The 27,837-nt window shown below is 45.4% G+C and overlaps 1 protein-coding gene across 5 annotated transcripts; it reads left to right on the top strand.

Annotated features, from left to right (window-relative positions):
• Positions 1-2,661: 2,661 nt before the first annotated feature.
• On the top strand, positions 2,662-12,881 carry RAB33A (RAB33A, member RAS oncogene family). Of its 5 annotated transcripts, XM_070258000.1 has the most exons (4): positions 2,681-2,753; positions 3,230-3,451; positions 3,629-3,926; positions 12,296-12,881. In XM_070258000.1, exons 3-4 carry the CDS (start codon positions 3,669-3,671, stop codon positions 12,749-12,751), a joined length of 714 nt encoding a protein of 237 aa, XP_070114101.1. In that variant the 5' UTR covers positions 2,681-2,753; positions 3,230-3,451; positions 3,629-3,668; the 3' UTR covers positions 12,752-12,881. The 5 variants fall into 5 exon arrangements, with proteins under 5 accessions (XP_070114098.1, XP_070114101.1, XP_070114097.1 ...); XM_070257997.1 differs by having other exon boundaries at positions 2,662-2,753; positions 3,230-3,926; XM_070257996.1 differs by having other exon boundaries at positions 2,696-2,982; positions 3,230-3,926.
• Positions 12,882-27,837: the final 14,956 nt, after the last annotated feature.

Genomic DNA, 27,837 nt, shown 5'->3' on the forward strand with positions numbered 1-27,837 from the left:
TTTTTAGTGGTTGGGTACCGTTGACTTTGGGTCCAGTCTACCTCAGGTTGAATCCTGGCTCTGCTGCTTGGGCAAGTCGCGTAGCTGTGCCTCACCTTCCTCATCTACCAATCTTACAGAGTTGTGATGAAGATTAAAGGAGCTAATATGTATAAAGTAGAGGAAGCACCATGCTGTTTAAATTAAAAGGCTTGGAGGTGTAAAACAAACAAAAACCCAGCACATTTTCAGGGGACAATGGCAAAGAATACATAGTAAGAAGTAAATAAAGGCGGGTTGATATGGTGGGGCCAGATTTGAAGTGGCGAAAGAGTTTGGCCTGAATCTTGTAGATGATAAAGTTATTTTTTTTAGTGGACTAGGGATAGAAAATGAAATTACAAAAGCGTTGTTTAGGAAGTTTAACCCAGGAAGCAGTATTTATTGGGTGAAAATGACCCAGGGTTCTCCTACTCATTACGAATAGATTCATGTTCAGAAGTGCAGGCGATAGGTGACTTTTTACCCGGGGCTGCTTTGGGTGATAAATATTGAAAATAACAATTCCACAATAAGGTAAAAACTATACTTATTTAACATTTTAAAGGCCTTACAGACATGGATATCTATTGCTATTTCTAAAAGCCAATAATAAGCATGGATTGATTAAATACAAAGTTAATCATATCTGTTGGTGAAAGAGGCTTTGGAACATGCTGTGGAAATCATGATGATCGGGTACCTATGAAAACAACTGGGTATATATATATATCATTTATTTATTTGTATTTATTTTTTGAGGAAGATTAGCCCTGAGCTAACATCTGCTGCCAATCCTTTTTTTTGCTGAGGAAGGCTGGCCCTGAGCTAACATCCGTGCCCATCTTCCTCTACTTTATATGTGGGATGCCTACCACAGCATGGCTTGCCAAGCAGTGCCATGCCCGCACCCGGGATCCAAACCGGCGAACCACTGGCCACTGAAGTAGAATGTGTGCGCTTAACCGCTGAACAACCAGGCCAGCCCCACAACTGGGTATATTTGAAAGACAACCATTTAATGATTGACAGTTAACACAAAGAAAAGGCATTGTACAGCACATTTATTTTTGCAATAGGTACAATGAGGTAGTTTTCCTGTCCCTTTAATTAAAAGTTGTAATTTATCACCTTCTTTTTGCAAAAGCAATGTACACACATTGAACTGACTCCAAAAATATAAGTGGAAGTTCCCCCAAATCTCGCCCCACAGAGGTAGCAAACAATTTTTATTAGAGCATGGAGCCCACTCTGAGATACCACATTTCCAGAAATCAGTGTTTCTACCTTAAAAATATAATGTGAACTCTGAGACTCAGTGACAAGTTTTTGGTGGAAGCATACATCTAAATACTCTTACTATGTAGATGTAATTTTTTTTTATATCTCTCAAGAAAGTTAGCATTAATTCTGGCTATGAGTTGGCAAAGCTTCTTTCCCCTCTACCTACTGGATGTGCCTGATTAATAGTTACCCCCCCCCCTTTTTATAGCTACCCTTCTGTACATAATGATCACCAGGAGCATTAGCTTCAAATACAGAGGAGAATGATGCAGCAAACTATTATCTAGACATCAGCCAATCAAAAAACCAAAATACTGTACAATGATGAATGCTATTCACACTGTACGATGATAATTGGTATTCATAATGATGACTTTGGATTAGCCAACTAAGGTTAAATCCTTCTCAAAATGGTTTTAATATTGAATAGTATAATCTAGGGTTTTACAAATGGGTGACCCACGTATATGCTAAAACAGTTTGCTGTAAACACGTCTGCTAACTTAGCTAAAAAGCTTATTAACTAGAAGACCCTATTTTTCCAGCCATTTTGAGTAACTCGGACTTGGCTGAGCGGTTGCATTCCAATTTGCTTACAGAACTCTCACTGATGCACTGATTTGTTTTTCTCATAATAGGAATGGATTTAGTCACATTTGTCTCTTCTGAGCTCAGCCTCACACACAAATAAGATAGCAGCTCACGTGTTGCTGGAATCCCCGACCCTGATGGCATTAGCACAGAACTCAAATGTCGGTGTTGGCATATGTCAATATTACCTTAGCCTATGAAATATGTGGGAGGACGATAACGTCTTAAAAGTAAACATAAAATGGGTGCATTTTATTGTATGTAAATTGTACCTCAGTAAAGTTGATTTCAAACAAACAATTCTGAACCTGCAAATCACTTTCAGTAGGACTACTGATCTTGACCAAGATGTGTGATGCTCAGTAAGCTTTGGGAAGCTGCCCCCTAATACCGTAAGAAAGTTCTGTTCATTTATCAGCTTCCAAGCATAATCTAGGCTTCTGGCAAATTAGACCCAACCACTTCGTTCTACATTCAATTGCAGAGGGGTGAACCCTATAAGGGGTTTCCAATTCCTTTTGAAAGTCTACCATTCTGGAAGGTCTTACGATTATAGGGAGGACTCGAGAATGCAAGACACTGTGAGGTTTATGCCATATTCTAAGATCCCTCCACCTGGGCCTGTAATGGTTAGCTCCGGAAACAAGGTCCCCTTTTGCTGGAGCTGCCACCACTAACTTCCCCCCTTCTCCTATGCCCTGTATGGCCCTCTCCCGTGGCGGGCCTTCCCCATTGGCCAGACAAACACAACCGACTCCGGCAGCCAATGGGAGCTACTCTCCTGGACATGCAGAGGATGGGTGCTCGTGGTGTGATGAGAGGAGGTTGGCGCCTGGCACGCGCCCCCCTACATCTGGCAAGTCTGTGACAGAAACAGTAACACCCCTCCACACGCACACCCTTTCCCCTCGGCTCCCTCTTCTCAGCTGCGCGGGCCCCCGCAACCGGCGGCCGGCAGCGCCCTCCCTGGCTCCTTGGGGCGCGCGAGTGCACCTGCTTACTCTAAGACAGAGCATCCCTTTATCCCAAGGCTTGGGAGGGGGCTGCGGAGGCGCGGCTCAGCTGCCCGCCGCTAAGGAGGTGAAAGAGGTATCTTCGCTCCGCACCCCACCCTCGCCGAGTTGCGTTGTTCCAAGGCTGACGAGCTCCAGAGATGCCTTAGGGTGCAGCTCTCTTTGTCCTTCACAGCTGTGCTCCCTGCCCACTGACCCCGTGCACTCCAAGAAAGTGGGGGTGGGGAGCCCGAGACCTATAGCATAAATGGGGACAAGGAGAAAGGAAGACCATCCCGGGGTGGTGTGTGCCGCTGTCCCCACCCCCTCCCTTTCCTCCTTAGGTTTCCTCCCTCCTGTGTGCCTCTGGGGTCAGGCAGGGGAGGGTCTAGGCAAAGGCGAGGCGGCGGCGGCGGCGGCGGCGGCTTCGGGAGCATCATAGGATCGAGCGCCTGAGCGTCCCGTCCGAGGGTACAGGCAGAGGAGAAGGCTCGCGGCTTGCCACGCTCCTCCATCTCTCCTCTCCTCTCTGGCTTTTGTGTTAGTGCCTTGGAGCTGCAAGGAGGGTGCGCTGGAGGAGAAGGAGGGGGGCCCGGGGCGAGAGGCACCCCCTTCACGCGCGCGCGCGCACACGTTGCCGGCGCACGCACACACGCGCGGACACACTCACCGACACGCACACACACACGCACAAAGCTCGCTCGCCTCGAGCGCACTAACGTGGCCGTTTTCTTTGTGTGGAGCCCTCAAGGGGGGTTGGGGCCCAGGTTCGGTCCCGGGGAGATGGCGCAGCCCATCCTGGGCCATGGGAGCCTGCAGCCCGCCTCATCCGCTGGCCTGGCGTCCCTGGAGCTCGACTCGTCGCTGGACCAGTACGTGCAGATTCGCATCTTCAAAATCATCGTGATTGGGGACTCCAACGTGGGCAAGACCTGCCTGACCTTTCGCTTCTGCGGGGGGACCTTCCCAGACAAGACTGAGGCCACTATCGGCGTGGACTTCAGGGAGAAGACCGTGGAAATCGAGGGCGAGAAGATCAAGGTGATTCAGATGGTCAGGTCCGGGAAGGGAGGGATCTGGGAGGTGGCCTCGCCTGAGGCATTGCTCTAGAGATTGTAAACGTCCAGCGCGTGGCTGTGTCACCGCTTGCTGAGTCCAAGACCCTCGGCACCCCCTCATTCCCTTTGCCTCTCTCAGTGGCCTGGTTCCCACCTCACCCGGTTTTTTAGGGCAGGCGGGAGTGGTTGCATTCATGCCCTTTGCCCCTGCTTGACAGCTGTCACCAGGAAAGGCATGTCTGATCCCATCCTTGACCCTGAACTGAGAGCAGCGGCACCTGTGGGCAGAGGGAGGCGTGAGGCATCTCTTGGTCCTGGTCTGTGGGATGGATCCCAAAGCACTTTATACATCTTGAGGCCTCTTCTACCTCTTGGGTGCCAATAGAGTGCAAAAACCCACTTTGGCTGAGCCCCGAGGCATTAGAGGGGAGGAAAGGATGGCCATCCATAGAGAATGAAAGCCACTTTATTTTAAGTTAGAGTTTATGGTTAAGATTAGGGCTGAGTTGGAATAGGGGTGGAGTGGGGTGGTTCTGGCACAAAGCCATGAGCCCTTTTAAACAAATTGAGACAGAGTCACCTGCCAGCCCTTCATAACAGACAAAACTTGTTCTTTTGGAACAGTCCCCCCAAATGATATCTTCTTTATTTGTCTGGGGTACCTAACGAATAAACTGCCCATTACTCATTCTATTGGTATTATCTGCAGCAGGCCTTTGTCGAAATGCAGAGCAACTTATCTGAGGGCCAACGGAAGTGTCTGGGTCCTTCCCGCTCATTAGTTTCTCAGATAGGCTAAGTACAGATATTCTTGTCTGACCATTTGTGCTCACTTTTGGTTCAGAAAAGGTAGAAACTGAATAGGGCAGGAGTATTTCAATGTGCAGAGGATGGTGGGAGGGAGGACATGGCAAGGGTGGCTTCATGTGTCAGGGGAGCGGCCGGGGGGGTAGGGTTATAGGCAGGAAAGGCACCTCAAAAGGCGCTGGGCGCTAAAGATCAACTCCGCTAGCCCCCACCGCCTGCCTCTTCTTGAGCCAGTGGTTGGCCCCTGTCGGGTGAACCTCCCTCCTGCTGGTCAAACAGCCTGAATGACCACAAGGCCCCTCTTCTGAGTGATGTAGAGAGAAGGGCTGAGTAACTGGGGAGAATGACGAAACACTCTAAACTGTGCAAGACTCCTGACTGCTTTGATTATTAAAATGAACGGGTTTTAAAATGGCTCCAGAAACCAGGCCAAGGCACTTGATGTCAGGAAGATGGGCAGCTCGGTACTGGTGAGGGAGGGCTCTTGAGAACATCTGAGCCTCAGGGTCGGGAAGATATGGCACCGTTTTGAAATAGTGATCTTTTTCACCGCTTGCATTTTGGGGGGAGTTGCTTCGCTTCCTTTTTAAAGTCAAAGCAGGTATCTGTCTCTATCTTGTCCTGGGGCCCTTATGTTGACATTTGCTTGTTTAAGACTTTCTCTAGTGTGTCTAATTTCTTTAATGTAAGGTTTTAAGATTCTGGAAATTCTAAAACATGCCTTTTAAAATGCCTTTTAAAAGTAGAAATATACTTGTGGATGTGCTCTTAAACCCTCAAAACCCTTAACATTTAATGCTATCACTTGTTTCAAATCAAGTGTCACATTGAACCAAAGAGTTCTCAGGATTTAGGAGAGGGGCCATAAATCCACTGAAAATTCAGAAGGAGGAAAAAGGAAGTGTTTGGGTGTCTGGGGAGGAGGGAGAAGGGGGGAGAGGAGAGGAGGAATCTAGAAAGTAGGAAATGGGAGGTGAAAATGAGGGGAATCGGGTCAGCACCCAATAGACTCGGGGAACTTGTTAAAAGGCTCCTTCCCTTCTGACACCCCCGTGCTTCGCCAAACTGGATTTTACAGTCCGCCAAAGATTCCAGATTCCCAGGGGGCAGAGCCTGTGACAGTGTGATTCACTGGAAACAGAGCTCGGCACAACACCACGTGCTGATAAGTGCTTAATACAGGCTTTTTTTGGGAAGATGATATTTTCAAGAGGGCAAAGCCTTGTGACACGGCTCACGGCGGAGCCCTCTGAGTGCAGATGCTGAAGGAGCTCAGGGTGGGGTGTGGGAGTGGGGAGATGGTGACCTTGCCTCTTGTAAAGCTGCTGCAACCTCAGGGCCAAAGCCGCCAGGCAAGACCAGCATGTCTGTGGGAAGACGGCAGAGCGTGGCAGCTAGCACAGGATCTAGACAGGAGAAGATTTTGCCCCACACTCCGGCTGGCCTGGAGTTTCTCCAGGAACAAGTGCCAAAACCATGCCATGACATGACTGCCAAAGGTTTCTTCCTTTGGGGGAGGGCAAAAAGTCCAGGGTGACAGGCTGAGGTGGCCCTAGACCACAGCCAGCAATAGAAGGCTGTCGGGCTATAAAATGCCAGGTCTCACAGGAGAGTGGTCGAGAGGTCTCAGCGAGCTCTTCTCGCAGTCCAAGAGCAGGGTGTGGCCTCTCCTGGGCTGCTCTCTGCCTCCCAGGGTAGCACATGTGTCAACCCCTGCAGGGGGAATGACTGACTTAGCGTATTTGGGGCTACTCTCTTAATTACCAGGGCCATCCCTAGGGCTTTGAAGCCCCATTTGGTGTCTCCAATCAATGTGTCCCCATCACCTCCCCATCACAACATGTACAATACAGTGTTTCCTGGTTAATGTGAACATCAAGACAACTATTTCTATTTAGTGAATAAACAAAGACCCCAGGCTAGGCACTTTACACGTGCTATCTATTTCATCTTCACAGCAGCCCTATGAAATTAAGACTATTATCATTATTCCCAGTTTATAGCTAAGGAGACCAGCATTAGAGAGATTAAATAACTTGCCCAAAGGCACATGGATCTGAGCTTCAGTCTTTGACCCTTGACCCCAAGGACTTCACCATCTCACTATCCTGCCTTCCCTGGGACGGGATCAGGAGTGCGCACGGGGGAAGGCGTCATGCCAGGCGGCCAGCCTTATGGTCTCTTTTAGGCCAGGGGCCCAGGGTTATAGCCCCAAGACCCAGGAGCCTTCAAGCTGTCTCCTTCAGCTGCACTCCAGACATTGAACTGAGTACCTGAGTCTTATGTTTTGCACCCTGACTGTCTCACCTTGGGCGTGAGAATGAGAGAATGTTCAGAGATGGAAGGGACCTTGAGAATCTCTAATCCAACGTCCTCATTTTACAGATAGGAAACTGAAGCTCAGAGAGGGAAAGTGACTTGCCCAAGATCACACAGGGCCCGGCCTACAACTCAGGTCTCCTAATCCCCTTCCAGGTGCTCTTTCCATATAAATCCCCACTCTAGGTGACTCCCATGGTCCATCCAACCCATGCAGTTACCTGTGACAGGGACAGGGAGGGACAGCATATGGGCAAGCTGACACTCCTTCCTGAGATCAGCCTAGGAAGGGTGGAGGCATCCCCCAACCCCCAAAGGAAAGGTGGAGCTTCCCTTAATGACCATTGTGTGTCTGTCTCCTAGGGGTTTAGCTAACTCATATTGAACCTGTCTCCGTCTAAAAGCACTGGAAAATGCCAAGTAGCTGTATGTGGGGGATGGGATGGGGGAAGTAGTAGAGGGGAGGCTCAGAATTAATTTTTGAACCATTCTTCGTAAATTCTCATGGAACCCCCCCCCCCCGCCTCTAGTTTGGTTTCTCCCACAGGCTGGGTACCCCCTCTGGTCCATCCCTCTGGACCAGGAAACTGCAGGTCAGCCATGGCTGTGGGCAGGTGCCGCCCAGGACTGTGGATTTCTCGTCCTCTGCTGATCACTTGGAAAAACACCTACCTGTGTTATATTATCGAGTGGACAGGGGCTGAGCTGTGTGTTCCCTCAGAAGCTGCCTGCAGTCAGGATGACATCATGTCTTCTTTAGGGCTTCTGAGCTTCCCTCTTCTGCCAGTTAGCTTAATGGTTAATTATCTATCAGTGTGTGTTTCTCTGTCTGCCTTGCTGCCTCTCTTTCTGTGCATGAGTTTCTCTTTGTCTCTGTCCTCCTTTGCCATTCTCTGTGTCAGCCTTATGTGTGTGTATCTTAGATGAAGATGGGACAGTCCAGCTAGTTGAAGAAAAGATTTGTTTTAAACTTTTCCCATCATCCACTTGGGCACCCTCCAAAGGTTACAGATGTATTTGTCTCCCTTTTTCCTCTTCTACCCTCCCCCGCCAGCTTCCAACAAAAGGACATTCATGTCTCATCTATAGAAAGATGCCAGATATATTCCCCAGGGAAAAGAAATACTCATGTAAGCGAAGAGCACGTGCAGGGGGTGGGGGATCTGCTGAAGCTTGCTCAGGCAGTGGGAGCCCCAGGAAAATAGTTCAAAAGACTAGATTTATCTTTGGCAGCTCCCCACACTGTGCCCCTCGACCCTCCTCCAGCATCCCCGTCACTTTGGCCTACCCCCAGCCACCCATGGCATGTTGCTGGCATTCTTCTCTCCTCCCCCTCCCCACTGACTGCCTTTGCCTTGGCTCTAACTCATCATCAACAAGCCAAGCTTTCTGTGCTTTCCAGGATGAGAACCAACAGATCCAAGGAGCAGTGCTACCAGGACAGGGCTGATGGGCTTTCTGAGACAATGGCAACAACTAACATTTGCAGAGCACTTTATATTCTGCCAAAGCTCTTTCTCACGTGTTATTTCATTTGCCTAGTCATTTACTCAGCTACTAAGCGGGGGAGCTGGAACCCAGGGCTCCCAATTCCAAAGCTACTGCTGCGTTTCCAACAGCACCTCCTGCTCAATGAGTTGTCAGGCCAGACTTGATGGTGGAGGTTTCAGGCCAGGAGGGAGAGTGTGTATCAGGCACCGTGTCAGGTACTTACAAGGAATGCTAATCCTCACAGCATCCCTACAAGACTGCTGTGGTTGTCCTCGGTTTCCAGAGGAGGGAGGACACTGAAGATAGAGTAAGCAACTTGCCTAAGGACACCTAACTAGTACTACATGTACTAAACACCTAACGTGTACTAGTAGTACATGATTGGGCAGAGATTTGCACCCGAGTTGGTTTGATTCCATTACACGCCACTGGCCCTTGGAGAGAAAAGAGAATCTGAGGAGCACGTATGTGGCTAAGGGGTAGTCAGCCCTGGCCACCACGTAGATGCAGTGCCCACAGGAAGGGAAGAATGGATGAGAGGAGAGCCAGCTGCAAAGGGGGAAGGAGATGCTTTCACTGTCTGGCAGGGGCCGGGGGTTTATGAGGATACTAAGGAGAACATGCACACCAAACCCCCAAACAAAATGAGGTCGCTTGTCTGTCTAGTGAGCCTGACAGCTGTGCTCTCCCTTTGTGATGACTCCGAGGCCATGCCATCGGTCCTTCTGATTTTCTGCTGTGAGCAGCCTGCTTCCTGGCTCCCGTCTCACCACAGACAGGAGTGCAAAGGCCTTGGATTGGCGTTTATAAAGAGCTGGAATGGGAGCAGTGCCTACAGTTTCAATTCTGAGCCTCCAAATGAAAGCTTCAAGGCTCCCCGCAGCATTGGAAAGGCAAAGGTCGCCGGCAGAAAGGGCCCTCCCTGCAGTTCCGGCAGCTTGGGCGGTGTATACAATTCTGAAGCCAAAAAAAAGCCAAACAGCCAACCTACTCAGCCCCAAACACCTCACACACTCCCACCCGTGTTCCTGCTAGTGGCAGGTATTTTTAGAGTCCTGAGCTCATGGTGTTAAAGCATCTGCCACATGCCTGAGGGCTGGTGGGGATTCAGCCTTACTCAGAGGCAAGAGTTAGGACTACTGGGGTTGGGGGTGGGGATCAGGAACCGAGTGGTAATGATATTCTTGTGCTCTATCTGCTCTCTTCCCACCGACCTCCATTTCTTTCCTGGCCTGTTCTCCTTTTCTTCCTGCTCAGAGCACTAGAGAGGTGGAAGAAATGAAAATCTTTTTTGTCTTTGCTTGCCAAAGCAAATCAGTGTTCAAGGACTTATGTTTTTCTGTGTAACCAAAGTCGAACGTTTTCTCTGAAATCACCTTGGCAGATACTTAGAATGCTGGACTGTTTGTAGTGTTGGTGGCTCAGGCCAATAGTGCTTTTTGGTGTTGAGGATGAGGATGATGACAGCCATGATGACGAGTGATCTGATGCAGAAAAAAGTCCGCTTACAGTTTAACTGGAGAGATGCCAAGAGCACTGACGAAACAATTAGAGAACAAATAAATATAATCTAAATGGCGTGGCACAGACTCAAAGTGCAATAGAAATTCCTAAGAAAAGAGAATTGAAGAGAAGTTGGGGGAGGTGTTAGGAAGAAGGTAGAGGCAAGAAAAGAGAATTGAAGAGAAGTTGGGGGAGGTGTTAGGAAGAAGGTAGAGGCATGAACTGAGCCTTGAAGAATGGGTGAAATTTGGATAGGGCCATGGGGGACAACCAATTCTGTAGGGGAAGGGGGGACTAGCAGGACCAAAGGGACAGCACAGGGAATGAACCAGGCGTAGATGAGTAGTTCAAAACCAGGTTGGTGGGGTCAAACTATGGCAGACAGAAATCTTTTCATTTGATGCTACGTGCAGTGGAGGGCTACCATAATTTCCTGAAGCAGGGATTTAGGAAGGCTAGTTTGAAAGCAGTATGCAGGCAGCATTGGAATGAAGACATCTAGAATCCAAAACACTCTGCTGTAGTCTAGGAGTGAGAAGAGGAGGGTCTGACCTAGGGACATGAAAATCGAAATAGAAGAAGGGGTGAATTTGAGAGTCGTGCTAAAGGAACGTGGTAGCCGCGTCCATAGAGGAGATGACGGGGAGCCTGGACAATGATAATTGATGTTCAGCATGATGACTCTGGGGCCGTGTAAGATCTTTACTCAGCAAAGAGATTCAATTATATTTACTAGATTATACTTACTGACTGCTAACTCCAAATAAAGGCGATACTTTGTTTTAAGAGCCATAGTAGTCAATTAGTGGCCATAATCAAATTTGCTTTGATAACTGAGAATTGTATAGGGCCTTGGGACCATCATTCTGAGTATGAATTTCTCTTGTCCAAGACTTTGGATATATAAAGGGAAATAGATTGGGCTGAACGTGTGTTGACTCCAGAGTCTCCTTTTGGAATTTTGTCTCTGTATATGTTACTGATATCAGCGTTTTTCCTTCATAATTTGGCCTTTATCCCAAAAGCTGAGATGCAGAAGAAAACTCCAGCGAGCTAAATTACCTTTTACATAACAAAGAAGGGAACTTTGTTTAAGCTTTTCTAGAAGTGAACTTATGAGAAGTGAACTTTTGTAAATTGAGCTAAAAGATGAGATTTGACCTATTTTCTTTAAAAAGTCATGCAAAACCCCCCAAAGCAAAGTGATGTTTATTACAGTAGAAAATTTAGAAAATATGAAAAAAAGGAAGAAAATAAATATCACCTATAGTCCCACTGCCCATAAATAACCATTAATGTTTAGTGTGTACACGTCCAGTCTTTCTCATGCATATGTCTGTTGAATATTTTTTAAAAATTGGGACCATAGCATATGAAAAATTTTATACCCTACTTTTTCACTTACTTATATTTTGTGAGCATTTCCTCCACCATTTGTTGTTTGAAAACATTATTATTATTTTTCGTGAGGAAGATTGGTCCTGAGCTAACATCTGTTGCCAATGTTCCTCTTTTTGCTTGGGGAAGATTGTCCCTGAGCTAACATCTGTGCCAATCTTCATCTATTTTGTATGTGGGATGCTGCTACAGCATGGCTTGATGAGCGGTGTGTAGATCCGTGCCTGGATCCGAACCAGTGAACCCCGGGCTGCTGAAGCCGAGCATGCAAACTTAACCACTACGCCACGGGGCCAGCCCCTAAAAACACTTTTAATGGCTGCATAATAGCCCATCGTATAGATATCTACATGTACTTAGCTATTCCTCTCCTAGGGAGCATTTAGGTTGTTTCCTGATTTTTAAAAAAGTATAAATAACCCTGCAATTAAGATTTTTGTACAGAATTTTGACAACATCTCTGCTATTTCTTGTGTATAGATTTCTGGAAGTGAGATTATAGGCTCAAAGAGTTTTGAACATTTTTCACGTTCTTGGTAATATTACCAAATTTCCCTCCAGAAAAGCTGACCAATTTTCATCCCAGTTTTTCAACTAAAAACCTTAAGATTTTTCAAGTCAAGATTTTCAGCTAAAAATCTTAAGAAAAACTTTATAAACTCTGAAAGAACCTTCTCTCTATACTTTGAGAAGTCCATTCTGCCAGTCTGTCAAAGAACCACTTCCTGTGTCAGGACTTGTCACCTCATTTTTATAATGCCGCAGAACCATGTTTTCTCCCACTCATTCATATTTCCTTTGCTGACCCCAAATATGGGTTTTTGTATCTTCCAGGTTCAGGTGTGGGACACAGCAGGTCAGGAACGCTTCCGCAAAAGCATGGTCGAGCACTACTATCGCAATGTGCACGCAGTGGTCTTCGTCTATGACGTCACCAAGATGACATCCTTCACCAACCTCAAAATGTGGATCCAAGAGTGCAATGGGCATGCTGTGCCCCCGTTAGTCCCGAAAGTGCTTGTGGGCAACAAGTGTGACTTGAGGGAACAGATCCAGGTGCCCTCCAACCTAGCCCTGAAATTTGCCGATGCCCACAACATGCTCTTGTTTGAGACGTCGGCCAAGGACCCCAAAGAGAGCCAGAACGTGGAGTCAATTTTCATGTGCCTGGCTTGCCGACTGAAGGCTCAGAAATCCCTGCTCTATCGTGATGCTGAAAGGCAGCAGGGGAAGGTGCAGAAACTGGAGTTCCCACAGGAAGCTAACAGTAAAACTTCCTGTCCCTGTTGAAACCAAATGGTGTAAATACAAGATCAATTATCACTGGAATTTTTTCTTTCCCTTTTTTCCGTGCCTGCATAATGCTGACACCTGCTTGTTTCCATACAAATTGATATTAAAATAAAATTTGTATAGATTATCATGTGCCTTCAAGTTTTGCTTTCCTCCAAGAAGACGTTTCTGATTGTGATGAGTAGAAGAGGCAGCTTGCCCTACTATAGAATGATATGCCCGTGCCCAGGCACACTCCCTACCAGCCGTCTATGCCACCTGGAATTCTCATCATTTGAGGCACTTCTTCAGACCTAATTCATTCTCTTATTCGGTGTGTCATCAGTGGGCAGAAACACCCAGAAGGTGGGGGAGGTATAGGCCAGATATGTCTTTCTAGAGCACCAATGCAGGCAGCAGAATAGAGAAGTCTCGAAAGAAGACGTTGACTCACCAATATTTCCTAGGTTCCCTGGATGTCGAGAGTAGGCTGCTCTCTCCTTATTTCCCCAAATTTAAAAATAGAAAGTATAGGTTGCCCCATGAGCCCAGTTGCCTCAAAGTAGTTAGAACCGGATTCCCATTTTTCACCAAGCAGTCTCTGACACCAAAGGTGGAATTTTTTCCCTTGCCCTTTCTTGGAGAGGGCAGAGCTCAAGCTAACAAATATCTATTATGCCCCCAGATCTTTGCTGGGTGCTATGGAGAAAACATAACAATAGGAGGATTGGTCCCCTACATTCAAAGACCCTCTGATCCAGGTGTGGGAATAATGTAACCACTAAACTACTGGAGAACAAAAATTAAACAAGCTTACCAAGTGTAAGGCTGTGCTATGGGGGTGGAGAGCATTATGGACTCAACATCAGGGAGGGGTCACTGAAGAATAATTAGACTTACTTTGTATGTTGAATGAAGTGTAACATTTGGATTGGTAAAGAGGAGGGGAGGGTACAAAAGTAGGGAGGCAGGAATGACTTTGGGGTTGAGCAGGAGGACAACTGGGAGTCTGGCCCACTGACAGCTGTGCAGCCCTAGTGGGGAGCCAAGGTTGGGGAGACCCGTGCATCAGGCAGGACAGTTGGTTGCTTTTTGAGCCAATGGGAGCTTTTGGTGGTTCTCCAGAAGGAGTCCTGTAAGTATTTCTTATGTTTCTGGTCCTAGGATGTGAAAGCCCCTTGTCCAATTGTTAAAGTAACTAAAAGTGGCTATCAAGGCCTGTCTACAACAGCCGCGGGTAGATTTCTTTGCTTGGGAGGTGCTCCTTAAGGCGGCTCTCTTGTTGGAAGCCGGTGGGGAGAGGGACCCAGGCAGACAGCCCCCGAGCACTCTCCTCTAGTCTGCCCCTGTCCCCCACAGCAAAGGGTAATATATGCCAGATGCGCTTCTCACCCAAACAAATAGCCTGTCTGAGCCTGCCTGGTTGGCTCTGCAGCCCTCTTCTTCCAGCACCGGCTAATCCCCCACCCTACCCCAACCTGGCCTTGGGCTCAGCCCAGCCCCCCAGTCTGGTTCTCAGCACTTGGCTTCTGTCTGGATCCCAGTCTTTGGAGCCTACCTAGGACCCTAGTTAGGGCTGTGTTTTCTCACTAGTTGTCTTCACCCAATGCCCTGACCCCGAATCTCACCCGAGGGGCTGAGAGCCTGTTGTCTGTTGGTGAACTGCCTGCTGACCCCCCTGTCACTATGCTTCCCCTGATGGAATACCCCAGGGCCTTGTCTCAGACTTCAGATGCTGACTCCTTGCCCTGGACATGACCGGCTGTTGTAGTGTCTTTTGGCTCTTGTGACCTGGCTGCATGGCTGGGCCACCTCTCAGTGGCTGCAGGTACACTTGTCTATCCTAATGGGTGCATATCAGTCTGAGTCTTGACTCTTCTTGGTCAGGACCCCTTTCTGCTGTGACAGGGTCAAGATGACAACATTCCAAGTCCTCTGACCAGGATTGCCTCTGACCTCTTTTAGGCTTTCAACAAACATTTACTGAGCACCTACTACGTGCCACTGTTCTAAGCCTTGGGGATACATAGGTGAACAGAGTAAAATCCTGCTCTCGTAAAGGAGACAGACACAAAATAAGAAACGAGATACACAAATTAGATAACTTGAGAGAGTAATAAGGACTCTAAGGGCCATAAAACAAGGTAAGTAGATAGAAAGTGAGGGAGGCAGGAGAAGGGCACCATACTAGATAAGAGTTGGCACAAAAGGCATCTTCAAAGAGAGAACATTTGAGTCGAGACCTGAATGAAGAAAAGCAACCAGCTGTGAGGACAGGGAGAAGAGAACCCTGAGCAGAGGAAACAGCGAATACCAAGGCCCTGAGGCAGGAGTGAGGTTGGTGCCGTTGAGGAACAGAATGGAGGCTAGTGTGGCTGAGTAAGCAAGGGGGAGAAGGTGGACGAGGTAGAGAAGTAGGTAAGGCCAGGTCTATCGGGTTGGGGTTTTATTTAAGTGCAGTGGGAAGCCAGCAGAAGGTCTTAGCATCATCTAGACTCAGTAACCTTTGGAAAGATTCAACAGGCTTGCTGACCTACAAGAGGGAAAAGCTTCTACTTTCCTTAGCTCCTCTGAGAGGAACTGACACCCCTTCCTGGGAGGTTTCTGAGTGTGGGCCTCAGGGTTGCCACCTCCATGCTGGCTGGCCTCCACCTTAAAAACCAGACTCTGAAAATTTCCCCCAGACTATCACCTTTTGGTACTGTTAAGTCCCTGGTAGTTTTGCTGCAAATAGCAGGAACTCACCAATCCTACCTGCCTCTGTCTTCTGTGCCTCACCTGCCTGATTCTGTCCCTTCCTGTAGTATGACATCGCTCTCCCTCAGGCGCCTAGGGACAACCAAGAAGTGCTGGGGCTCCCCACTGTGGCCCCAGGAATCCTGAGAATCTCTGGGCTCCATCCAGTCTCTCAGCCCCAGAACTTCCTTCTGGCATCAGCAGGGTGGCTCAACAGTGCTCGGGCCTCTCAGATTGAGCAAGAGGACTTGGGAATGGGCTGTTCCCAGAGCACAGCCAAAGAAGGGGAGTCACGAGGCCAGAGAACCATGACACCCTTGTTGCCGAGAGGGTGGTGAGGAGCTGAGGGAGTCAAGGAAGCAGGGTGCTTTCAGGCTCCTCGTTCATCCTCATTATGTCTCTGGAACAATCCATCATGGCCAGTCTCTCTCCCCTACAGCTCCTCTTCACTTTACAGACCTGTACTCTTGAGTCTTCAACTGTGCTACAGACACAGGACCTGGAGAAATAACTACCGACATTTGAATACCTATTGTGTTCCAGGCCCTGTGCAAAAACACTTTATATTCTTTTACTAGCTCATTTACTGTTCCTCCAGCCCTATGAGGTAGGGATAAGGATCTCCATTTTACAGATAAGACTATGGATGCACCGAGAGATTTAGTGATTTGTCTAAGGTAGTAAGTGCTGAAGCGAGATCTGACTTATTTCAAGTCTAGGCTCTCTCTATGATATTATACTGTCTTTCCAGCTCATTCCAAGCTCCAGGGATTGCAGGTTTACTCCAGCCAGTCCTCTGACCCATGGGGGTTTGGCAAGCAGGCCACTCAATATCCAGGAGGCCAGACTAGGACATTCCTCCTTGAATGGGATGGCGCTGCCCGGATCCCTGCAAGAAGCCCAAATGGCAACAGAAGTGTCAAAAGGGCCAAAGGAGTCTCTAAGATGTCCATGCCTTGGACGATAGCTGGGACCACACAGACAGCTGGGCTCTACTGCTCAGCCTTTGGAGCCGTAGGATCTTGTCACTGGGCCCCTTAGAACTACTCCTCTTCCAATATCTGCGCATTTGCTCACGTCCCCCAGTTCACCTGAGGCCTTGCTCTGGCCGAGCTCGGTGCGGCTGAAGACTCTCTCAGCAGGATCCTTCAGGCAGAGAGCTCAAGACCAGATGCTGCTCTGAGCACAGCCACCTAGAACAGCGCCGGGAAGGGATATCCAGCCCAGAATAGCCGGAGAAGCCCACTCCCCAAGTGAAGCTGACTGCAGCCCACCCTGAGTGTGTGAGGGATGGGGATGGAGGGTGTGGAGATGTGCTGAGCTCCCTGGAAAGCAAGGCTCAGCTTCTCCTGCAACTTTGAGCGGCACATGCAGAGAGGCCAGTGATCACTCTCTTCTAACACCTGAGGGGACAGAGTTGCTGCCTTACTATAGAGGGCTCCCTCCACCCACCATCCCTCATCCCCTCACTGGGGGAGGCCTTGCTCCCTCTGGAAGGGCTGGCCTAGGCTCCACTGGTTTCAAACCTTCTTCTGACTCCAAGTCCCCTTAACTGTCCACGGCCCTAAGGACTGGTTCTGGGCAGCAGGACTGAGACAGGGACACCAGAGATTCCCAAATGCTGGTTCACAGCCGACTGCATGCAATCAGTTGGCAGCTTGTCAAAGTACAGATTCCTGGGGCACCAGCCTCAGACACTCGGATCTCCTAGATTACTAGATCTGGGGGCAGGGCCCAGGAATGTGTGTTTTTTTAAATGTCCATAGCTGAGGACCGGCCCAGTGGTGCAGCGGTTGAGTGCGCACGTTCAGCTTTGGAGGCCTGGGATTTGCCGGTTCGGATCCCGGGTGCGGACATGGCGCTGCTTGGCAAGGCATGCTGTGGCAGGCATCCCACATATAAAGTAGAGGAAGATGGGCATGGATGTTAGCTCAGGGCCAGTCTTCATCAGCAAAAAGAGGAGGATTGGCGGCATATCAGATGTTAGCTCAGGGCTCATCTTTCTCAAAAAAAAAAAAAATTAAAATGTCCATAGTTGATTCTGATATACTTCCAGGTCTCTCTCTCTCAGTGTGTGTGTGTCTCCCTAGGCTTCCTGATGAACTCTCAAATCAGAAACTACCTTTCCTGAGCCAGAGCTTCAAAACTAGCGATCTGGGTAACCCTGGACCCCAGCCTGGTGAGGTGGATTCTTTCAGGATCCTTTCTTAGGATAAATGAAATGATTCCAGTCATACCAGATGTCCTTGGGCTGTTCGTCTGAAACTGGTAGGCAAGAGCCTCTTAATCACGAGAGGCAAGTGAAGAACTACCCTTGAGTATAAACACCTCTGCACTGAGGACCACTCTGGACTCCCCACGCGACGGATAACTGGAGACTGTGTGTGTGTGTGTGTGTGTGTGTGTGTGTGTGTGTGTGTGTCTGTCTGTTCTGCGCCCTCTGCTGGTAAAATTAGTGACAGTTGGAAAGCATTGACTAACTAGTAGGCGTTTTTCTGACTGGTACTGACCATTTCCTAGGATGGAAACCAATACGGAAGGAGCTAATCCTGGTCCCAGCCTGCACATTTAGACACCTGTAACTAGAAGGGTTACTAATTTCTTTAAACAGCTTTATTGAGGTATAATCGATATGTAAAAAACTGAACATATTTAATTTACACAATTTGATGAGTTTGGACATAGGCATCCACCTGTGAAACCATCACCATAATCAAGGTAATAAACACATCCATCACCCCCAAAAGTCTCTTTATCCCCCCTCCTTTTTGTGGTAAGAACACAAAATTTGTTAAGAGGGTAGATCTCACGTTAAAGGTTACTCTTATCAGTAAACTCCTGCCACCAAGTCACTGGGGCTCAACTCTCCTAAGGGAAATCTGTGAACCCTGGTAAAAACTACTTGCATGGCAGCAGGAAGTTGGAGGGCGGGGGGAGACACGGAGAAGCACCTCACCCGCCCTGGGAGATAGATTTTGAAGCTGGGTAGTTAAGTAGCCCTGGGAGTCTGATGAGAGACCCGTGGGATCACAGGGAGAGTCCCCTAAGCCATGACACAGTTGAAATAGACAGAAATGGACCTCAGCTGACTCTGAGGTTGGTACTTAATCCTTGCCCCAGTGATAAAGTAAGTATTGTGATCTGCTGCATTTAATCTTCAAGTACAGGAGGAAGTGTCAGGTAAAAGCATGGATAAGAAACCTGGCCTACCTGAGCCTTACCCAACAGTCCCAGGTGGAAACCCCGATGCTTCAGATACAGGGCGGGTACTCCGGGTGTTGCGGTCCTGCCTGTCCTTGCAGGGAGATCATTAGACAGGAAGGATGATGTCAAACCCAGGCTAGTTTTCAACCTCTATACCTCCAACTGAAATCATGGCAATTATTAATGACAGCTAACATTTATTGTTTACTATGCACTGCTGAGTACTCTGTAACATGCTTAACATGGGCTCATGCTTAATCCTCACAACAACTTCTGAGGCACAGGATGATCAAAGCAGCTTGCCCCTGGGGAAGACCGCTGCCCAGTGTTAAAGCAGGGTATAGCCCAGGTCTGTCTAACTGCAGAGCTAAAACCACAATGCTAACTTCTCTTATTCTTCTCTATTCTTCTCAAGCGTGAGAGGAGGATGCGCTCCTGGGCCTGAGACTACGGGCTCCACCCCTGTTGCATTCAGGACTAAGTAGTACATTCGTTGGAAGTTGATAAAGCTAGTTGCCAGGGCTTGAGCTGGTGAAATCACTATTAGCTCGGGTGTAGGCCCAGGACCTGGGGGTAGAGACTGAGTAGGTGCCTGAGGATCAAACTGTCCTCCTACGAGGGGAGGGCAGGGCAGGTGGATGGAAAGTCCAGGAATGGGTCCACTCTAACAACTGGGACTTTTTTAAAAAATAGGTATTTAAAAAAATTTTTATTGAGGTCATAGTCTATAATATTGTGAAATTTCAGCAGTACATTATTATTTGTCAGTCACCATATAAATGTGTCCCTTTATCCCTTATGCCGACCCTCCCAACCCCTTTCCCCTCTGGTAACCAGTAGTCTGTTCTCTTTGTCCATGTGTTTGTTTATCTTCCACATATGAGTGAAATCATATGGTGTTTGTCCTTTTCTGCCTGGCTTATTTTGCTTAACATAATACCCTCAAATTCCATCCATGTTGCTGCAAATGGGACGATTTTGCCTTTTTTATGGCTGAGTATTATTCCATTGTATATATATATACCACATCTTCTTTATCTAATCATCAGTCGATGGGCACTGGGGTTGCTTCCACTTCTTGGCTATTGTGAATAATGCTGCAATGAACATAGGGGTGCATAAGTCTCTTTGTATTGTTGATTTCAAGTTCTTTGGATAAATACCCAGTAGTGGGATAGCTGGGTCATATGGTATTTCTATTGTTAATTTTTTGAGAAATCTCCATACTGTTTTCCATAGTGGCTGCACCAGTTTGCAGTCTCACCAGCAGTGGAAGAGGATTCCATTTTCTCCACACCCTCTCCAACAATGCTTGTGTTTTGTCTTGGTGATTATAGCCATTCTAATAGGTATAAGGTGATATCTCATTGTAGTCGTGATTTGCATTTCCCTGATGATTAGTGATGTTGAACATCTTTTCATGTGCCTCTTGGCCATCTGTATACCTTCTTTGGAAAAATGTCTGTTCATATCCTTTGTCCATTTTTTTGATTGGGTTGTTTGTTTTTTTGTTGTTGAGTTTCATGAGTTCTTTATATATTTTGGAGATTAATCCCTTGTTGGATATATGACTGCAGATATTTTCTCCCAGTTGGTGGGTTGTCTTTTCGTTTTGTTCCTGGTTTCCTTTACCTTACAGAAGCTCTTTAGTCTAATGAAGTCCCACTTGTTTATTTTTTCTTTTGTTTCCCTTGTCGGAGTAGACATGGTATTCAAAAAGATCCTTCTAAGACGGATGTCAAAGAGTATACTGCCTGTATTTTCTTCTTGGAGTTTTATGGTTTAAGGTCTTACCTTCAATTCTTTTATCCATTTTGAGTTAATTTTTGTGTATGGTGGAAGATAATGGTCCACTTTCATTCTTTTGCATGTGGCTGTCCAGTTTTCCTAACACCATTGAAGAGACTTTCCTTTCTCCATTGTATGTTCTTAGCTCCTTTTTCGAACATTAGCTGTCTGTAGATGTGTGGTTTTATTTCTGGGCTTTCAATTCTATTCCATTCATCTGTGTGTCTGTTTTTGTAAAGGTACTATACTGTAAAAAACAAGTATTTTTGAAGAGCAAATTGTACCATTTGAGAGATGGGAGAAAAATGACCTTTAAGATCCTTTCCAGCTCTCCATTCCTATGAACAAGAAAAATAGCATGATTGTGCACTAGCTTTTATCAATGGCCATATGCGTTTTAAGCCAGCTATAAAGATAACGAAATTTTAGACCTCTGAATAAGGATTGCTTACTTGTCTGCAGATCATAAGTCAGATTTGAAATTGAGCAGATCTTCCATTAAAGAAAATGCTCAGATTTGACTAAAACCAGGGCAGGGAGGATGGTGCTTCTGTAATATGAAAAAGTCAGTAATTCCTGATACCATTTTATTTTCAGAATGACAAGTGACCTCAGTTTGCTCCTCTGTAAAATGGGATTGAAAATTATCCTTATAGGATTTTTTGAAGATTTAAATAAGATAATATATAGGAAATGTAGTTTATGGATAAACGTTTGTGTATTATACTTTATTCAATTCCCCTGATATAAAGGGCACTAGGAAGAAACAAAAATGGAGGACCATTCAGGTTATTCCCAATCATTCAGTTTTAAAAATAAAGCTGCACTGAATATATTCTTCTAAATTATTCAGACCTAAGGGAATTTGACCACACGGCCATTTGAAAGTTGCTAAGAAAACAAAATCAGCTTTTAAAATCATTCCAAATTGTGGTCTTTAGGACATTTGATTCAATCAATAAGCAGACAACTGGTTAAATAGCCTAGATTTCTAAGCTTGAGATATTCACTGATTTACTCAAGGATTCTTCTGCTCCGAGGCTCTGAAGATTTCCTAGATAGAAATATCCCATTCTATGCTCAACATTTTATCAAGAGAAAGAAACTCGTACAACCTAAAACGTTCCTTCTCTTCTATGTTATAATGAATCTATCCAGGCAGATGTACTGGAGAAGGTGGGGGGGAGGGGAGGAGCTAAGGGGCGAAGAGATAGAGCAAGTCCGAGAGTGAGTGACGCTATCCCTAACCTCTGAGAAAAGCAGGTGCTTTGCAATCACTTCAAAGTCCTACAAAAAGAAAGGGCACTTTACTGCTGGTATTTACAATGACACTTTTTCATAAAATTAATAGTTTTCGATTATCAGGCGAGATTCTTGGAAATGAATTCTTGGAAATAATTACTAAAAAGTTTCCCGTAAAGAAGGGATTCTCTAATGACAAAAGGAAGTTGTCCTCCAAAGCAGATTGGATTCTGTACTAGTTTTCAACAATGCAGTGCCATTTCATAGTCTTTAGACAGGAAAAGCCAGAGCTACGTTCATTTCCGACATTAGAGAATCATATCACATGTAATTGAAGCACTGTGATGAGCTGTCATCCACCCAGCAGTTTGGAAGAATGTATTGCAAGACTTGAGAACTATAAGCCAAAGTCACAGATAACCACAGTGCTGATGGACTGCCACTAAAACTGTCAACGAGAAGATTCTACTGATGTGTAGTTTCTAGGGTCTCCTCTTGGCAGTAGTAATAAGCAGTAACAGCAGTGACAGCACTAACAGCAGTGGCAGCAGCAAGAATAGCACTAAATAACATTAGTCGTAATAGTGTAAGCTGCAACAGCATTTACTGAGTGCCTCTTTTTTGTCAGGCCAGTGCCAAATTTCATATACGTATTAAATCTTTAATCCTTATAGCAAACTTGCAAGGAAATTATCATTACACACCTTTCACTGAAGAGGAAGCTGAGGCTTGACAAATTTAGGTAATTTACTTGAAGCTACATAGCTGGTTAGATACAAACCCGGGATTCAAACCTAGGACCGTCTTATGTCAAGGCTGAACTCCCCCCGCACCACCATACATCCCAGTGCCATGGATGAATAGATATTATTCAGCATGAATAATTAAAAACAGTAAAAGTGATGCACAGAGGCTTCTCCGAGTTTGCTGGCGACAGCAAGCTTTTCCAGGTGGTCGAATACCAAAGTGACGGGAATGAGGCTGCAAAAGGATCTCAAAATCAGGGGAGTCAGGTGTGTGAGCACGAGATTGAGGCGAACCATGGTGCAGTCAAGTCTAAGCAGTATAACTTAGGGAAAATATCCTACTACTGTTTATAAAAGACAGTTATGACTCCAACGAACCCAGGAGCATTCATAGACGTTCCCTGAAAATAGAAGTCTGGTGAGCTTGAGACTCCAAAAATCTAATGGTATACTTATCTTTAGTGCTATGTGCTTCAACAATGACTCTCAAGAAAGCCATACTGGGTTAGGAAAAGAAAGTTAACAGAAATGATTGTGAAAGGGGTGTAGGAAGGTCAAAATAAAAAATAGGGTGAAGATTAGGGCCATTCTATCTGAATAAAATGAGGACAGAAATAAAATCAATAAGGGGAGTAGTAGACTGACAATAATAGAAACAATGATGACTCCTCTGTGCCAATCACTGTTCTAAGTGCTATATACATGTATTAACAGTTTTAATTCCCTCAACCCTATGAGTAGGTGCCGTTATTTGCATTTTACATGTGAAAAAACAGGCACAGAGCCCAAAGTCACAGCCATCTAGTCATTGGCAGGCCAGGAATTCCAACCCAGGCAGTCTGTTGCAGAGCCTGGGCTCTAGCCACTCCACCACACTGCCCCTTTAAGGTACAGCTCCAAAGCTCATAATTTTAGTATCAAGGAAGATCTCCTGAAGCTGTTTAAGCAGGAAATAAACTTTACAGAATAAGAAACTCCTTAATAGGTAATAATAGGCTGAAAATAATAATAGTGTCAAGAAAGGTATGGTGTACCCACAACATGACTAACAAAAATGTACAACTGAAATCTCACAAGGTTGTAATCTATCATAACATTAATAAAAAAAAAAAAGAAAGGTAGGCAAGTAAGTAGATTGATAAACTAAGCACAATGAGTTATGGACAGAAGCTAGACACGACGGTGGTAAGAGTCTGACGCTTCTTGAGTTTGAAATAATGTGAAGTGACCATACCCTCCAACACAAATTACTGGTCTGTCCCAGTAATGTATTTCTTAGATTTTACAAATGTAATAACGAGCATACAATTTTTTCCTGATATAATTTCTAAAAATATGGGAACAGTTACTACAGCACCTTACAAACGATTTATGAACGTGGATGAAACGTTTAGAAGTTCATCTTAGTCAACACTCTCACTCAATAACTTTTTATTTCCCAATTTAGAAAATCTGACTAACGATTACTCTAGGTCAGCATTCTCCACCCTGTATCCTATGGAGATTAAGGTTTAGAAGTTATTAAGTACTGAGGGGGAAATTCCAGGGTCAAATAAATGTCTGCTAAATTTTCTCTTAGAGGAACATAGACCACTCGTGGCATGAAAAATCCCATAATACAGAATCCACTGAACTGTAATAAATTTCCTAAATTTCTTTGACCATGGCACCTTTATTTTGTAGACCATTTATAAATTACTGACATTACATCTAGACCTAGATACCCTCTTTTGCAGAAATGGAAGAACATTTCTTTTACAAGAGTATATGCATGGAGTTAACCATGCCTAGGAGTAGTTGGAGTATTTCATTTTCTCAATATTGAAAAAGCCCCTGTTTCTGCTATTGGGGATAGTGGTATGCGGCATTCTACATTCATTTTCTCCTAAGAAGAAATTACAAGTGTTGTTTAGGTATAACTACAGTAGAATCATAGAATCCAAGAACTCTAGAATAAGTTTTACACCCACATTTTACAAATAAGGCAACTGAGGTCAAGGACACTGCCACTCCCATGGTGTTCCTCTCACATCACTAGCCATTCCTCAATCTCCTCTGCTGATTCCTTCTCATAGCCCTAACCTCTTACTGTTGGAATGCCCTAGAGCTCAGTCTGTGGACCTTGTCTTTTCTCTACTCCTACTCTATCCCTTGGTGATCACATACAGTCTTGTGACACTTTTTTTTTCCTGAGGAAGATTTGCCCTGAGCTAACATCCATTGCCAATCTTCCTCTTTTTTTCTTTTTCATGTGAGCCACTGCCACAGCATGGCTGCTAATAGATGAGTGGTGTAGGTTTGTGCCCAGGAACTGAACCCAGGATGCTGAAGAAGAGCATGTCGAACTTAACCGCTAGGCCGCTGGGGCTGGCTCTTGTGACCCTTAAAAGAATTAAACGTTACTGACAGCCTGGACCTCTCCCCTAAACTCCAAACTCACACGTCAGAATGTGTGTCCATGATATCTCCACCTGCATATCTAGTAGACATCTCAAATTCAAACATGTCCCAAATCAAAGTCCTCATCTTCCCTCCCAAATCTGCTCCTCCTTTAGGCTTCTCCATCTCAGTTAATATCAACAGCATCTTTCTAGTTGCTTAGGCTAAATGATTGTGCTGTCCCCCACAACACTTTCTCTATCACACCTCACATCCAAACCATCAACAGATTCTGTTGGCCCAACCTTCACGATATACCCCCAATTGAGCCACTTATCACCTACACTCTTGCCATCTTAGTCTAAACCACTATCATCTCCCACCTCAATTATTACAATAACCTCCCAGCTAATCTCCCTGATTCTTCCCTTGGTCTCCTGCAGCTTTTTCTCAAGACAGCAATCAGACTGATTGTGTTAAGACTATATTTAAGGATTTCTGTTTTTCGTTGAGGTATAAAATACTCCTCTGTTCAAAAACCCACTAATGGATTCCTATACTAGGATAAAAGCCAAATCCTTACAAGTGCCATGAGACCCTATACCACAAGGTCCACGTGCCCTCTCTCTCAGATCCATCTCCCACTACTCTCCCCTGTCACCCCCACCTCTACTGTAGCCTCATCAGTCTTATTGCCGTTCCTTGAGCCAGGCATGATCCTACTTTGGAGCCTTTTTTTTTCTTCCTCTCATCATTACGTCAGCTGTAGATTTCTATTTGGTTAGGTTAAGGAGGTTTCCTTCATATTCCTAGTTTGCTAAGGTTTTTTTTTGTCGAAAATTTACATACCATAAAATTAACCATCTTAAAGGGAACAATTCAGCGGCATTTAGTCCATTCACAATGTTGGGTAACCATCATCTCTATCTAGTTCCTAAACATTTTCATCACTTTGGAAAGAAAAGAAAACCCTGTACTCATTAAGCAGTCACTCCCCATTCCTCCCTCCCTCTAGCCCCTGGCAACCACCAAGCTGCTTTCTGTCTCTGTGGTTTTGCCTATTCTGGATATTACATATAAATGAAATTATACAATATGTGTCCTTTTATGACGTTTTTTCACTTAGCATCATGTTTTTGAGGTCCATCCACATTGTAGCATGTATCACTACTTCATTCCTTTTTATGGCTAAATAATATTCCTTTGAAAGAATATTCTCCAATCTATTTATCCCTTAATCTGTTGATGACATGTAGGCTGTTTCCATCTTTCGGCTGTTGTGAATAGTGCAGCTATAAAACATGCATGTACAGGTAGCCAAGTCCCTGCTTCCGACTCTTTTGGGTATATACCTATGAGTGGAATTGCTGGGTCATATGGTAATTCTATGTTTGACTTTTCGAGAAACCGCCAAACTGTTTTCCACAGTGGCTGCACCATTTTACATTCCCACTAGCAGTGTAGGAGGGTTCCATTTTCCCCTTCGGGGCTTTTGCATTTGCTATTCTCTCTCTCTGGGATGCTCTTCTGATAGATACCCAAGTGGCTCGCTTCCTCACCTCCTTCGAGTCTTTACTCAGTTGTGATCTTCTCATGGAGGCCTACCCTGACCATCAAATTTTTTTTTAACAATAGCTATGATTTATTAAATGATTACATCAGACATTGTACCACGTACTTTCAAGACATGATGTCTTAATCTCCAACAGCCTTGAAATGTGGCTGGTGTTATTCTCATGTATTTATTTATTTATTTTTTCCTTGTGTGTCCACCTGTAATTTTCTTTTTACAATTTTTTCATCGAGGTAACACTAGCTTATAACATCATATGGATTTTAGATGTACGTCATTATATTTTGATTTCTGTGTAGATTACATCACGTTCACCACCCAAAGACTAATTACCGTCCATCACTGTACACATGTGCCCTGTCACCCCATCCACCCTCCTCCCTCCCCACTTCCCTTCTGGTAACCACCAATCTAATCTCTGTATCTTTGTGTGTGTTTGTTGTTGTTTTTATCTTCTACTTATGAGTGAGATCACATGGTATGGTATTTGATTTTCTCCCTCTGACTTATGTCACTTAGTATAATACCCTCAAGGTCCATCTGTGTTGTCACAAATGGCCCTGACAACCAAATTTGAAATAGCAACCGTCCAACCCCCAACCCATACTCACCATCCTCCTTCCCTACTTTATTTTTCTCCATAGTATTATCACATGACATACTATATAATTTTCTTATTTTCAATTGTCTGTCTTCCACCACTGAAATGTAAGCCCTACGAGGGCAGAGATTTCAGTCTGTTTTTCCAGCACCTAGAATAGTGTCAGGCACATAGTAAGTGCTCAATAAATGTGTGCTAAGCAAATATATGAGGCCCAAAGAGGTGTTTGGCCAAAGTGTGACAAAATGAGCAAGAAACTAAGTCTCTGTAGTTCTTAATTTTTGTTTATTTTTGACAATGATTGGCCCTGACCTAACATCTGTTGCCAAGCCTCCTCTTTTTGCTGGAGGAAGATTGTCTCTGAGCTAACATCTGTGCCAATCACCCTCTATTTTGTACGTGAGATGCCACCACAGCATGGCTTGATAAGCTGTGTGTAGGTCTGCACCCAGGATCCGAACCCACGAACCCCAGGTCACTGAAGCAAAACATGTGAACTTAATCACTATGCCATCAGGCCAGGCTCAGTCTCTGTAGTTTAGAGGTTATTTTTCTAATAATAGTGATGGATTGAAACTGAGCCAATCACACCTTTTATTTAACTTTAACCAAAAAGCACACATGCGTGAGATGGCTATTTCTGAATCAGGTGAAAGAACTATTTAGAATAGCCTGAGGTAAAGGGATCAGACTGTCAAGCTAAAACTCATTAGCATCAAATAAAACTCAACTGTCTATAATAAGTAAGTTTAATACTGACACTGTGAAATGGTTTATTTAAACAAAATTTAAAAAATGATGCTACGGGACTCAGAACTTTAAGAGTATCATACTT

Source organism: Equus caballus, chromosome X (assembly GCF_041296265.1).
Source record: "Equus caballus isolate H_3958 breed thoroughbred chromosome X, TB-T2T, whole genome shotgun sequence".
NCBI classification, from domain to species: Eukaryota; Metazoa; Chordata; class Mammalia; order Perissodactyla; family Equidae; genus Equus; species Equus caballus.